Source organism: Rhinopithecus bieti, unplaced genomic scaffold (assembly GCF_001698545.2).
Source record: "Rhinopithecus bieti isolate Rb0 unplaced genomic scaffold, ASM169854v2 scaffold_22165, whole genome shotgun sequence".
Taxonomy (NCBI): domain Eukaryota; kingdom Metazoa; phylum Chordata; class Mammalia; order Primates; family Cercopithecidae; genus Rhinopithecus; species Rhinopithecus bieti.
The window spans coordinates 1,759,886-1,772,246 of NW_016810977.1; the positions used below are offsets into that span (position 1 = coordinate 1,759,886).

The window sequence follows — 12,361 nt, forward strand, 5'->3', positions numbered from 1 at the left end:
TAATTATGATAATTATGAGCCCAATTCTTTAAGCCAGCTTTCTTCCCCCTCTCAAACAGCGTGTTGGCTTGGATGTCAGCAGGAGAAAGTGTTTTTTTGCAATACACATAATGCATACATGGTCCTGTTAGCATTCCATAGAAAATAGATACTGTTCATGAAGGTAATTATTTTTGTTGATGAATGATCTGGAATGGTTTGGACTTGTTATGTGAACAAGAAATTGCTCTGTAGGCTTTGACTTGTGAGGTAAAGAGTGAGGCTGATAAGATTAATCAGAGCAAATACTGTGACAATAGGATGTCAAAACCAAAACTGTGTTTCTGAAACTCAAGGAATTAATGACACATAGGGAAGTTTTTGCCATATTAAGTGTAGAGTAGGAGAGGCAAGTCAGGAATAAATGAAAGAAAAATAGTAGTACTTTAGAAGGACGTTACCAGCAGAAGATAAATTTGTAAACCGAAATCCATAAGAACATAGTAAACCTATTAGAGACACCACAGTGGTTTTCATTTGATTGCTTTGGGTGATGCAAAAGCACCTGTAAATACATTGAGAAAAAGGAAGAGCAAATTACTGAACAATAGGCGAGGCATGGAATGATTACAGTTTTATGCACACCACCCCAGAAGAGTAAATGCTTGTCTGTTGGAAAGTATTTGAAGGAACAAATATGTCTGTTAGTGGGCCCTGAGGAACCAAATGGGGGAGGATGACAGAGGGACTTTGGTTTGTAAAACATGGTTAATTTTGATTTTGTGGTTAATTTTTTCCCCTCTTAATAAGCAGAGGCCAATTCATAACTTCCGTGTAGAAGGCATTTCGGATGGTAGTCGGGCATGGCAGGAGAGGTGGTTGAAGCTGCTGTGTGTAGCACACTTACCGTGCTTCCAGTTTAGAGCTGGGCGGGGAGTTGGGAAGACCTGCTGAGGACTTTCCCAGATGCACATGCTGGCTGCCTTTGCCATTGTTCACTTAAAAAGAAAATGGAAATTCTTTATCACATTTCCTAATGATCAAATAATATGCATCTCTCCATTGCCTTATGTTTAGTATCAGAGTATCTGTCAGCAAAGGTTTGGTTGAATGAATGAATGAATGAATGAATGAATGAATGAATGAATAAATAGCTGTGTTACTGCCACACACTGTATTCTAGTTTAGGGTATGCTTTAGTTTTTTCTAAGAAGGTAACTTATTTTTGCTTTGCCTGTTCAGATGGGTAGAAGTAGTCCAAAGGGGATGCCATCAGACTTGTTTTTCTGCCTCACCCATTCGGCTGGCCTGGCTCTTCTTGGATTGTTGAGATTTAGTTACTCCAGCATGTCAGGAGCAGTGAGTGGCCCCATAGGTTTGCTTTCCTGAAGCCAGATGAGTTCCCTAGAGGAAGCCCCTCAGCAGGGATGCCTTCTGCAGAGCCCCATTTCCCCATAGCTCTTCATGTGTGAGCGCCACCCCTTGCAAGTGTCTCTTGGCAGTACCCTCCAGGGCCATGATGGACCATTTTAAAATAAAATTCTTAAAAAACTGATCAGGCAAACCTAGTCCACTCTAAATTCTTCTTGTCCAGACTTTATTCTTTTTTTCTCTTTCTAAAACGCCTTAATTGAATGTGTGATGCTCTGAAAGTTTCAGGGATAAATATGTCGACAGGGTCCAAGTTCCTTTACTCAAGGAATTTATAATCTGATAAGAGTAGATTGTTTTTAGCAGATGGTTTTGTAGTCTAATAAATTTGACTGTGCCAGGCTTATCTGCAACATTCATGTCTTTGGTTATTGTGGAGTATAATTTGCTAAGGCGTAAATTTGAATCCTGCCTGTCAAGGTGCTGTCATGAGTGAGGGGTAAATAAAACTTGCGACCTCTTCTGTGGTGTCTGATTGCCTTGCAGCATATACGTTTTGATGGGGAATATCTACATTTCAGTGATTTGTGCAAATTTGGGTCTTCCTCAGAGCTTTTTCTGAATTCTCAAATGTCAAGTGTCTAACGCACAAGGAAAAATGAAAGGTCCTACAGTAGAGGGGCAAGTAGCAGGTATTATATTGAGGGCTACTAGGAACATCTTCGTGGAACAGGTGGAGTTTGAGGAGCTGTTTGAAGGATGAGTAAAAGGTCGGTAGGTTGAGGAGTGGGCAATGGGAATTCCAGCGAGAGTAGGACAGAAGAGGCAGGATCCATCCAAGGAGCAGCAGGTGCCTAATGTGGATGGGGAGGTATGAGGTGACACTGGTGCCAGCAAGGTGACATGGGGCCAGGCACAGAAAACGTGGCCCCCACGACGAGGATTTTGGGCCCCTGTTGAAGGAGCTCATGCTTACCTGCACCGAATGTCGTGCATGGTGCCAGGACTGTGTGTGACATCTGAACAGCACCAAGCTCATCTTGGGGCTTTGTGGGTGCTCACTGCCGTGTATGTGTCTTTCCTGTCTCCATGCTCACAGCTGGCCTGTTGAACTTTACCCATTTCACCTCACTGAGTTTAAAGCCCAAAGGACCTCCTATTCTGTGCCTTTTAACTTGATGCTATAGGCAGTGGAGGGTGGATAGCAGGAGTGAACCTGAAGACCAGGAACCTGGTTAGGTTCCCATATGGACGCCTGATATGGTTTGGCTGTGACCCCGCCCAAATCTCATCTTGAATCGTAGCTCCCATAATTCCCACGTGTCATGGGAGGGACCCAGTGGGAGGTAATTGAATGATGGGGGCGGGTCTTTCCCATACTGTTCTCGTGATAGTGAATAAATCTTGCAAAATCTGGTGGTTTTATAAAGGGGAGTTCCCCTACACAAGCTCTCTTGCCTGCTGCCATGTAAGACGTACCTTTGCTTCTCCTTTGCCTTCTGCCATAATTGTGAGGCTTCCCTAGCCATGCTGAACTGTGACTCCATTAAACATCTTTCCTTTGTAAATGACCTAGTCTCGGGTATGTCTTTATTAGCAGCATGAGAACAGACTAATACAACACCCCTGCAAGTCATGGGTGAGTAAGTCTTGGAGAGTAAGAATGTGAGGACCACAGAGACAGCCATCAGCGTTTCATTCACTGGTGTTTCCCAAGTGTCTGGGAGAGCAGATATCAGTATTTGTTGAATGACTGAATGAGTAGTTGAAGGAATTTAAGAAATTCCCCAATTTTGCTAATTAAAGATTCTTTGTTGTTAAAAGTTGCTTCATTTATTCTAAAATGGGGGAGGGTTGGTCTTATATCTGGGAGATCTGCCTGAAGGAATGGAATCTTTGATATTGGGGAACTGGGGGTGTCCAAGGAAGGAAGTGATCATTTCAGTGCATGGGAATTTTGAAAGTGTGAGATTTCTCATGAGGATTTTGGTTATTTGAATGCAAAATGAGGGTCTTTTATGCTTAATTCCCGCTGGAGGAGGGAAGTTGGCATATGTCTAAGAGGCAAAGCAACACATACATCCCAGGTCTGTAGAGAAGTCACTTCACAGATTTGCCTCGGGTCCCAGCCTATTCCTTCAGCCTGCAAAAGCCAGCTCTGCAGGAAGCCTGACTCACGAGCTCTAGGTTTAGCATCGCCTACACTAGACCTAGCTTTTAAGTGAAGTTTGAGTTCCTGAACTCCTTTGTCATCTGCTACTTGAGTCAGGAGGGAGTTTTCTGATTACACTCGTCAGAATCATATAGCCCTAGCTGTTTAACACTTGCTTCTGTTTACACTCCCACACTCGCAGTTTCGATTGTGTCTCTTGATTAGAATGGCTACAGGATTGCCATCTTCTCTGAGTTCTCTGTTAGAATTAGAGAGTGCTGAGTAGAGGCACAGACTTGGTTTTGGATTGGGAACCACTGGGTGCAGGTAGAGGCCGCCTGCTGATCTTCCTGGTGGGTCTGGAGCCAGCTCCTAATTACCTTCTGCAGTAGTGAGCACAGAGTAGAGGGGACCGGAATCCAGCCATCACTGGAACCCCAGCCAGGAAGGAGCTGCAGATTTAACAGTGAGAGGACAAAGGCTGGGGAAAGGGCTGGCTCCCTCCCACACACCCCTCACCCAAAACATCTTCACTGTCAGTCCTTGGTGAATGCTAGACCTCAAAAGTTGCCACTCTTCTTCCCCTGGTCGCCGAAGCCCACGGATGTGTGTTGAATTCTGTGTCTGTTTCATTTCACTTTTAAATGTTGTCACACACACAAGAGAATTTGGAGCTGGAGCCCCCTCATTTTCCAGGTAATAAAAGCAAGCCTTAGAAAAGTCGAGTGGCTTGGCAGAAGCGTTGAGAACCTCTTGGTGTTTTTACTGTGTCACCGCTCCGTGTCTGAGGAGGATGCTTACCTTGTGGAGCTAAGCAAAAAGTAAAATCAACATGATACTGAAGAAAGAATCTTCGAGTGGTGGTTTTAGTCACAGGGAAGGGGCTTTCCTAGAAGCTGCAATTGCCCATGACTGTGAAACAAAACAGCCACTTAAGGAGAGAGAGAGAGAGAGGCATTTAGTCCTTGAGGAGGGAATGAATGGAAAGGGGAAAGGTGAGGAGGCAAAAGGAGCTCCAGTGACCACGCTCCAGCCCCACTCAGCTGCCTCAGGCCTCCCTTTCCCTCTGCATGGCCATTAGACAGCTGGGGGTGAATGATGCGGTCTGGGGTCTTCCTGAGCTTGGCCTCCACAGGAAAGGGAAAAATAAGACCAGTGATTTCATGAGTAAAATACACCAGAGCACTAGAAAAGAAAGTGTGAGCTAGACTAACACAGGATGAGTATATGAATTCCAGTAATTTAAACTCAGTTCTTTTGTGATTTTTACTTTGTAAGTACATTTCATTAATAGCATAATATTGACTATCCTTACAGCACTTGCAAACACCAGCCTTTATAAAAATTAACATTATCTACATGAAAGTCTTCTTTTATGGCCACCTACTTATGTTTAACCGATCTGAAATGATGTTGCTTAGTCAACGAGTCATCTTTTGTTGTATATCACTGAAATGCCATTGATTTGATAGTCAAGAAAGCTCAAAATGCAATGTGTTCATTTCTCTATCAGTTTCCCCAGCGATTTAAATAAAAGACAGTGATTGAGCTGTAAGTAACTAAAATAAATGGAACCAGGTTGGTAATTTGGCTTTATAGAGAATGTGGGCTGGCAGGGAGTAAATCTATATTTTGCAACTGGAAAAAAATCTGACTTTGTATAAAAAAGAACAAATTCAGAGTATTTTAGATTTACCTTTGCTTTTCATTTGTTTTAGGTATTATTTAAATCGATTGTAGAATCAGAGGAGCTTATTTTCATGTTTGCTTGCGTAAGCTGTGACTTAGAAGGGGTTCTCATTAATGTGACTTAAAACACACTAATTCAGTATGTATTGTCTCTTGGCTGGACTGGGTAGATAAAGGCCTGTAATTTGCTTATCTTTGTATGTTTTAAATGGAAAGATTTCACAAGTGTGTCTTTAAAATGTTACTTAGACCCGGTATATTGACTCAGGATCACTTGGTAATCTGAGTAATCTCCCCACCGTGGCTGCAGTTGACAGATGATTGTCCGTTTTCTCTGCGTGCTCTTTGGATCCAGAATTACCTGTAAAAACAGACTAGCTTATGTTCTTGGTTGCTTTATGTCAGACGTATTATGTAGTTTTTCAAGTAGCAATTCTAGAGATGGAACTCTAGTTTTAGAAATGTTTTAAAGGTTTTCAGACAGTATTTACAAACTGAAGTGGAATGTAGTGCGCTTGGAGTTGAGAAGACCTCCATTTGAATATCTTTTCTTGGGCAGGTTACTTACCCGAGCCTCAGTTTCTTGCTTAATAGAAATAATGATGAAAGTCTGCTCTCTTTTTATTTGTAGCCTTTATTTGTGATTCAGAATTCGGAATTTCTCAAAGATTAGAAAAGTAACACAGTGTATAATACTAACACTTCTAGTGGCATCTGGACAGCCCCCCATAATCAAATGCGTGGCTATTTCTATAGCTGAATATTCAAGGACTTGCACTTATTAAGGACTCAGTAAAGACTATAAGTACCCTCAGGTTAGGTTTTATTGACAGATGAATTTTTAGAACCAAGTTTTGAAAGAATATTTGGAATTTCAGAGCTTTCTGTGGTTGAGATCATGGACCTGTATTGCGCCCCCGCCCAAGCAGAGTATAGAACAGCCATTCAATAAATGGAGCTGATGACAATGACGCAATGCATGACGATGACAGAAAACTATTCTAGGAAGTATTTGCAACAAACACCTCTGCATTTTAAAGGAAAAATATCATTTACGTTGGTTTTCACATTGTATGTTGTTGTGAGGTAGGCTTTGAAGTACTCTCCTATTTGATGAGGGTTTAGTATGTGTTTCTTAGTCTGTGTTGCTATAAAGGAATACCTGAGGCTGGGTCATTTCTAAAGAAAACAGGTCTATTTGGCTCACGGTTCTGCAGGCTGTACAAGAAGCATGGCACCAGCATGTGCTTCTGGGGAGGCCTCAGCCTGCTTCCACTCAACGTGGAACGCAAAGGGGAGCCGGAGCTGCATGTGCAGAACACATGGAGAGAGAGAAGCAAGAGAAAGAGGAGGGAGGTGGTGGGCTCTTTTCAACGATGAGCTCTTGCAGGAACTAAGAGTTAGAACTCACTCCCTCCGTTGAGGTGGCACCAGGCCACTGATGAGGGATCTGCCCCCATGACTGGAACACCTCCCACTAGGCCCCACTTCTGACACTGGATATCATATTGCAGTGTGGGACTTGGTGGGGCCAAACAAACCATAGCAGAGAGAAAGAGAGAGAGAAATTTTTAAACAAATTTTTAAATAGTAATTACTTAGAAATGGGAATCCGTAAATACTCTACAAGTCCACAAATACTGAGTATTAGATAGTAGGGACCTACTACAGAAAATGATTTTACAGATAGGTTATACAGGATGGCCAGAACTCTGCAGCGGGACTCAGGGGAAGCATTGCCTGTGGCCGGTTCCTGTTACATCTAATCAAGGATTGGTAACTGTTTGCAGATTTACCCTAACTCAGTTTTGCTGAGCGTTGTGACAGCATCATTTCCTGAGAGGTTACTTACCCAATAGCCGGAACCGTTCTGCAACAAAAGTGGAGGAGCTCTTTCCTTTCTCATCTCACCTGTATGTCAGGGCAAAGGCAGTGTAGACAGGAGGATGAGCCCTGAGGCAGGCATCCTGGCTTCTAGCACACACTCGGGCTTATAAAGTCATGGAGGGCCCTGCCTGTGTCTTCGTCTGTAAGAGGATAGGGGTTGTCCCACCCCTGGTTCACTGTGAGGATGGATGGCTCACCACACGCACAGCCTTAGGTCAGGGGCTGCTTCCACGCAGGTGCTCAGATGGCGAGATGATTGCTAGTCAAATGACCATAATCATACCACCATCACGTTCAGTCTTGCAGTTAGGGCCTTGGTTTCCTTTTCATTACAAACAGGGAGTTAAGCTAAACATTCTGAACAGCTTTCCGCCTTCTGACATTCGACTTAGGTGCTGAGTGACGGTAGCTGTTTCAAGTGTGGGTGGTCCACTTTGGAACAGCCATGACCTTGGGACTGTCATTTTGTCCATTAGAGGGCACTGGTGTACTGAGGAATGAGCCTCTAAGTACACCCTCTAAACAGAGAGGAAGGCGGTGGTGGTCTCCAGCTTTGCTCTTCTGCTTCTGTGCAGAGTAGCCATGGGAAGGGATCAGCTTTTATCTTTCTCATCTGGAAGGGAAGCAGCAAGCCCCAGGCCAACCTTATTGTCAATGGAGTTGAGGCCACAGAGTAAATAGATGACAGCACTGTGTGGGAAGGGGATGGAGGTACAGCTGGCTGGGCTGGATAGATAAAGGCCTGTAATTTGCTTATCTTTGTATGTTTTAAATAGAAAGATTTCACAAGCGTGTCTTTAAAATGTTACTTAGACCAGATATATTGACTCAGGATCACTTGGTAATCTTGAGTAATCTACCCATACTTAGAATCAACAGCCTCATGGGGAGTTTGGTTTTGAATATTAGCTGGGTTTCATAGCTGTCTGCAATTATTTTAATAAAGTGGAAATTATTATTGGAATTTATACATATTCCTTTGATTTATTTTCATGTTTATTGGAAATACAGTTTCACCTGGTATTTATATTTCTGTCCGAAGGAATCACTGATAAAAGAAAAATGCCCATTATAATCCTAAGTGGTTGGTTTATAGCAGCTTTTATTTCCAACTTAAAACTTCCTAAAATACTTGGAAACAGATTTCTTTCTTTTTTTAATTTTTGTTGTTGTTGTTGTTGTTGTTGAGACGGAGTTTCGCTCTTGTCGCCCAGGCTGGAGTGCAATGGCACGATCTCGGCTCACTGCAACCTCTCCCTCCCACGTTCAAGCGATTCTCCTGCCTCAGCCTCCCAAGTAACTGGGATTACAGGTGTGCACCACCACGCCCGGCTAATTTTGTATTTTTAGTAGAGACAGGGTTTCACCATGTTGGCCAGGCTGGTCTCAAACTCCTGACCTCAGGTGATCCGCCCACCTTGGCCTCCCAAAGTGCTGGGATTATAGGTGTGAGCCACTGTGCCTGGCCAGAAAAAAATTTCTGTTAATTTTAAAATACTGTATTTTGCTTCCTCTAGCCCTTTCTACTAAATAATGTTATCTTTTATTTTTTGAAATTGTGCCCTTATTTCAAGTCTCTATGGACTTTCCAGTAATCATTAGGTTTGCTGCTTACTGGTGACTTAATTTTTCTCTTTACATAAGTTGAGTAATATACAGAATATACTATATCGTTTTTAAAGCGTCTCCTTAGCCCTCCTGTAGATCTTACAGGCAAGTGAACTGTAGCAGAGGTGTCACTTATGTACCTCTAAATTCTTTTCAAGCTAGAAATATTTGATACTTCTCTTTTGCATGGTTTGGCCTCGTGCCCAGAAGCACATTCTATTAAATGTATCCATTCTCAAGGCTGAGAGGTCCAGAAGTTGTCCTTGAGACATTTCTTTAGCAGTGGAACGGACCTGTGTTTTATAATGTAATAGACTGTGGGACGAACAACTCAGCAGCTGTTTGTCTGCCTCGAAATCAGGTGGCGAGTGTAGCAATACCTTACAGCACTCTTCTTTTAATCCCAAGAAAAAAAAATGTGCTAAATACATGAGTTAAAATAATATACTCACTACACTAGTTAGAGTAATGCGCTCAATCCACGAGTTAAAGTGCGCCCTGGTACGCTAGTTAAAACAATGCGCTCAGTACTCGAGTTAAAGTAATGTGCACCCCATACGTTAAAACAATGTGTTAGTTAAAATAATGCACTAATTAAAACAATGAGCTCAATATGCTGATTAAAACAATGTGCTCAATACACTAGTTAAAACAATGCGCTCAATACTCTAGTTAAAACAATGTGCTCAATACACTAGTTAATGCGCTCAATACACAAGTTAAAACAATGAGCTGAATACACAAGTTAAAGTAATGCACACTCAATGGGCTAGTTAAAACAGTGCACCCATTGTGCTAGTTAAAACAATGTGTGCAATACACTAGTTAATGCTCTCAATACACAAGTTAAAACAATGAGCTGAATACACGAGTTAAAGTAATACACACTCAGTGCACTAGTTAAAACAGTGCACCCATTGTGCTAGTTAAAACAGTGTGCTCAATACACTAGTTAATGCGCTCAATACGTGAGGTAAAACAACGAGCTGAATACAGAAGTTAAAATAATGCACTCAACACTCTAGTTAAAATAATGTACTAAATACATTAGTTAAAATGGAATATGTGCAGCCTGTGCCATCAGGAGCTTGAAATGAGATGGAAGCTTGCCATGAGTTCTGGTTATAGGCAGGGATGCCGTTTGCCACACTGACATTAAGATGTTTGACATAGAGGTCATCGAATGCTCACCGCTACCCGTCACTATCACCACTGGGCAGGTAAGGAACCTGAAGCTGAGAAGGAATAAGGAACTTGCCCAAGAGCACACAGCTAAATTCTATGTCTCTGTACAGGGGGGCTGGAAATGGAGGGGTGGAAATGAGACCAGGCTCTGCCTTCACCCCCACCCCACACCTCCCACACTTCTGATCTCAGTGCCTGCCAGTTCTACAAGGGTCTGTACAGAGGACCTCGAGAGGTTTGTTAAGGTCTGCAATTTACCTGTAATACTAACTTTGCTAGACCTTGAGCAGAAAGGACCCTCTGCCAGGCCCTTAGGTGTGAAGGTCGGTGGTTTGGAGCAATGAAGAACATGTCAGGCTCTGATCCTCACCAGCTGCTGCTTTTTCTCCCCCTATATCTATGAACATGGCTGATCTCTCCACAGTACAGTTGATCAAGGGCAAGGAACCACAAGCTAAGCCCCCTTTATTTTGCCTTAGCAGAGAGCCTTGACTGGTTGGCTTCCCAGATTGCCCTCTAGACCACTGTCTTTGCTGCATGTGCCCATTTGTTCTTTAGTCCAAGGTGATTTTGATCTGCATCGTCTGAATGTTTGTGTCCCGCCAAATTCATGTTGAAATATACTCCAGAAGAGTTGGGGCTTCCGGGAGGGAATTAGGCCATGAGGGCCTCACCCTTGTGAACAGCATTAGTGCCCTTATGAAAAAGCCTGAGAGAGCTCGTTGGCCTCTTCCTCCATGTGAGGACACGTACAAGGTGCCTTCAGTGAGGAACAAGCCCTCACCAGTCACTGAGTCTCCAGGCTCCTTGATCTTGGACTTCATAGTCTCCAGACTACGAAGCCCTACATTTCTGTTGTTTATAAATTACTCAGTCCAAGGTATTTTGTTAGAGCAGACTGAATGGACAAAGAGAGCACCAGCGTTACCACGTGCAAAGTATGAGTGAGCCTTCAGTACTATTGCTGTGTATTAACAAGTATGTTTAAATATTTAAAATCTTTTAAAGTTTTTAGTTTTTAGCTAAAGACAGCACTGACTTAGTTCTTTGCTAGTTATCTCCTATCCATCAAAGAGGACAAAGTGGGCATTTGATGTAGCGTAAATACAGTTGTTCCTCAGTGTCTGCATGACCGCCCACAGATACCAAAATCTGTGCATGCCTAAGTCCTGCACTTGGCCCTCTGTATGTGTGGGCTTCGCATTCTGCAAATACTGTAGTTTCAGTCCACATCTGGTTGCAGATGCAGACCCTTCTGTACAGAAAGCTGACTGTACTTATTTTTTAAAACCACATAAAAGTGGACCTGTGCCCCAGCTACTCGGGAGGCTGAGGCAGGAGCATGGCTGTAAACCCGGGAGGCGGAGCTTGCAGTGAGCTGAGATCCAGCCACTGCACTCCACCCTGGGCGACGGAGCAAGACTCCGTCTCAAAAAAAAAAAAAAAAAAGTGGGCCTGTGTATTTCAAACCCGTATTGTTCATGGCTCAACTCTTGTTTGTTAGATATTGTCAGCGTTTTGTGATTTAGGTATGAGACCCAATGAACCACTCAGTGCCAACTACGAACTTTAAAACATCAGATGGTACTGCTTTGCGTTTACTTTTTCTTCAGTGTGGTGGATTTCACCTAGCAAGAACTTTCAAGTAATTAAATTCATGAAATGCTTAGCTTTTGCAGCACCTTAAAGAATAAATTATCCAAGCTCAAGACTGAGGCATGTAAGCATTAGGTTTTACTTACTGTGTTTTGAGTCTTCTAAAGAAGAGATGGGAAAAAAATGACTCTAGTTAAACTTGAATTGCCTTAGTAGTGTAGCTTTAAGCCTTGTAAAATTGCTAAGTTAAATTGGCCCTGTGTGACTTCCTAATCACTGTCGTATACAAAACCCAGTCAGTTTGGTGGCTCAGTGGTGCATAGATAAGTTGAGGTTTAATTTAATCATTTTGCATGCAACGTTTATACATAGAAAGATTTACACTTTTAATGTAAGAGATGATTAAAGTCCTGATGGGAAAGCTGATGTAATTATCAGCTTGTAATTATCAAGTGTGTTAAATAAGTATCCAATTACTTCTTCCCGTTTTTTTTTTTTTTTTTCTCATTTGCTTCTTGTTTCTTACAGAGCTTTGACAACAGAAAGGGTCTTCATTGGATAACCTTAAACATTGAACATGGCAGGACATTGTTTTTATGGCATTTGTACCTGTATTTCATTGTAGGTGCTAGACTGGATCGAGAACCACGGAGAAGCATTTCTGAGCAAACATACAGGTGTGGGGAAATCTCTTCATCGGGCCAGAGCATTGCAGAAACGTCATGAAGATTTTGAAGAAGTGGCACAGGTACAACAATGGCTTCCATTATTTTATCCCGTAAATACCTGTGCGGTTGATTTTGGATTACAGTTTTAACCACATTTGAGATAAGTTAGCATTAGCTCGATGCGTTTGACACCTCAGATGAGGTAAATGCTCCGATTTCAGAGTGA

General features: G+C 42.5%; 1 protein-coding gene across 3 annotated transcripts in view; it reads left to right on the plus strand.

Annotated features, from left to right (window-relative positions):
- TRIO (trio Rho guanine nucleotide exchange factor) overlaps positions 1-12,361 on the plus strand; it is a 379,704-nt gene that overhangs the window by 180,743 nt on the left and 186,600 nt on the right. For all 3 annotated transcript variants that reach the window (XM_017893310.1, XM_017893311.1, XM_017893312.1), the window contains exon 10: positions 12,093-12,215. In XM_017893310.1, coding sequence (XP_017748799.1) covers positions 12,093-12,215 — 123 coding nt within the window. The remainder of the gene's footprint in view (positions 1-12,092; positions 12,216-12,361) is intronic.